The 1,379-nt window shown below is 53.2% G+C and overlaps 1 protein-coding gene across 1 annotated transcript in view; it reads right to left on the minus strand.

Annotated features, from left to right (window-relative positions):
* Positions 1-6: 6 nt before the first annotated feature.
* LOC103377507 (vasoactive intestinal polypeptide receptor 2-like) overlaps positions 7-1,379 on the minus strand; it is an 8,238-nt gene continuing 6,865 nt past the window's right edge. The window contains exons 8-13 of the mRNA XM_008308345.3: positions 1,290-1,350; positions 1,130-1,199; positions 833-924; positions 608-746; positions 296-337; positions 7-216 (exon numbers count right to left, since the gene is read on the minus strand). Coding sequence (XP_008306567.1) covers positions 43-216; positions 296-337; positions 608-746; positions 833-924; positions 1,130-1,199; positions 1,290-1,350 — 578 coding nt within the window. The 3' untranslated portion in view covers positions 7-42. The remainder of the gene's footprint in view (positions 217-295; positions 338-607; positions 747-832; positions 925-1,129; positions 1,200-1,289; positions 1,351-1,379) is intronic.

The following is a 1,379-nucleotide window of genomic DNA, read 5'->3' on the forward strand; positions in this document are numbered from 1 at the left end:
TCTCAGCTAACTATTAAAAACCTGGACGTTCTGCGGTTCTGCTCAGAGCACGGTGGTCTCAGTCTGCAGGATGGACGGAGCTCGACAGTTCCTGGGAAACCGCGCTGAGTTTTCCACGCCGTTTCGTCCGACCGACGCCGACCGCAGCCTGAGGTCGCAGCCGACGCAGTGTTTGAGGGACAGACTCCTCCACGTCCTCCTCAGCTCACACTGGACCTGGTTGAAGCACAGAGTCAGGTCACACGGCCCGGGGCCAGAGAGAACTCTGGGAAACACGCAGCAGGTGGAGACTCACCTCGGTGTTGAGGAAACAGTACAGAACGGCCACCATCAAACCCTGGAAGACAAACCAGAACACCGTGAGTTTCTGGGAAGATTAACTTTTCAAACACGGTCTGAGGAGATCCAGCTGTGAGAGGAGCGGTCCCTGAAAAGACCCCGAACCTCACATTTGTACAGTTGGGCCTCAGTACAGAAGTCCATAGAGAAAAACACTGATTTTAGACCGAGGTGTTAGACCATCCAACCGGTCGCTGCAGCAACATGTGAAATGCGTTTGATCGCAGCAGCAGCAGCCACCGTTGGAGACGGATGGGTCGGGTGGTACCTGGAACGACCCCAGGCCCAGATCAAAGAAGATCTTGATCTGCTTCATGGTCTGATCTGCTGGTTCCATCAAGTAAACGAAGACCATGTAGTTGACGCCAAACAGAGGGATGAGCAGCAGGGTGGACTTGGCCAGACGCCTGCGTCACACACAGGAAGCACACCGCAGGTCAGAAACCGGTATGTCCACTGGAAAAGGTCAGAGGTCAAGAGCTGTCGGTCATACTTGTACAGTGACTTCTCATTTCCTCCCACGTCAGTGCAGCGAAGCTTCTGCACCAGAATTCGAATGATGCTGATGAACAGAATGAAGTTGATCTGCAGACGGAGACAGGAAGTGAGTGACAGAGTCAGTCAGTCAGACAGTCAGTCAGACGGTCAGTCAGTCAGTCAGTCAGACGGTCAGTCAGTCAGACAGTCAGTCAGACAGTCAGTCAGACAGTCAGTCAGACGGTCAGTCAGTCAGACAGTCAGTCAGACAGTCAGTCTAAATGATGACGTCACATTCTTTTATTGAACTCACGATGACAGAGGCCATGATTGGCCAGTTGAGGAGCCTGTTAGGGATCGGGTTTTCGTTCATCTCCCAGCACCTGCGAACACACACACACACAGGGTTTGTTAGCGCCACTTGCAGCCACCAGATGTCGACAGAGAGCAGGTTAAAACAGGAGCAGACTCACCACGTGTCCTCCAGGTTTATCCTACAGATGATCCAGGCCACCATGAAGACAAGTGGGATTCCTGAGAACCGGGAAGAGACGGAGGGGGAA

The sequence above is a fragment of the Cynoglossus semilaevis genome, chromosome 3 (assembly GCF_000523025.1).
Source record: "Cynoglossus semilaevis isolate Cse_v1.0 chromosome 3, Cse_v1.0, whole genome shotgun sequence".
Lineage (NCBI taxonomy): Eukaryota > Metazoa > Chordata > Actinopteri > Pleuronectiformes > Cynoglossidae > Cynoglossus > Cynoglossus semilaevis.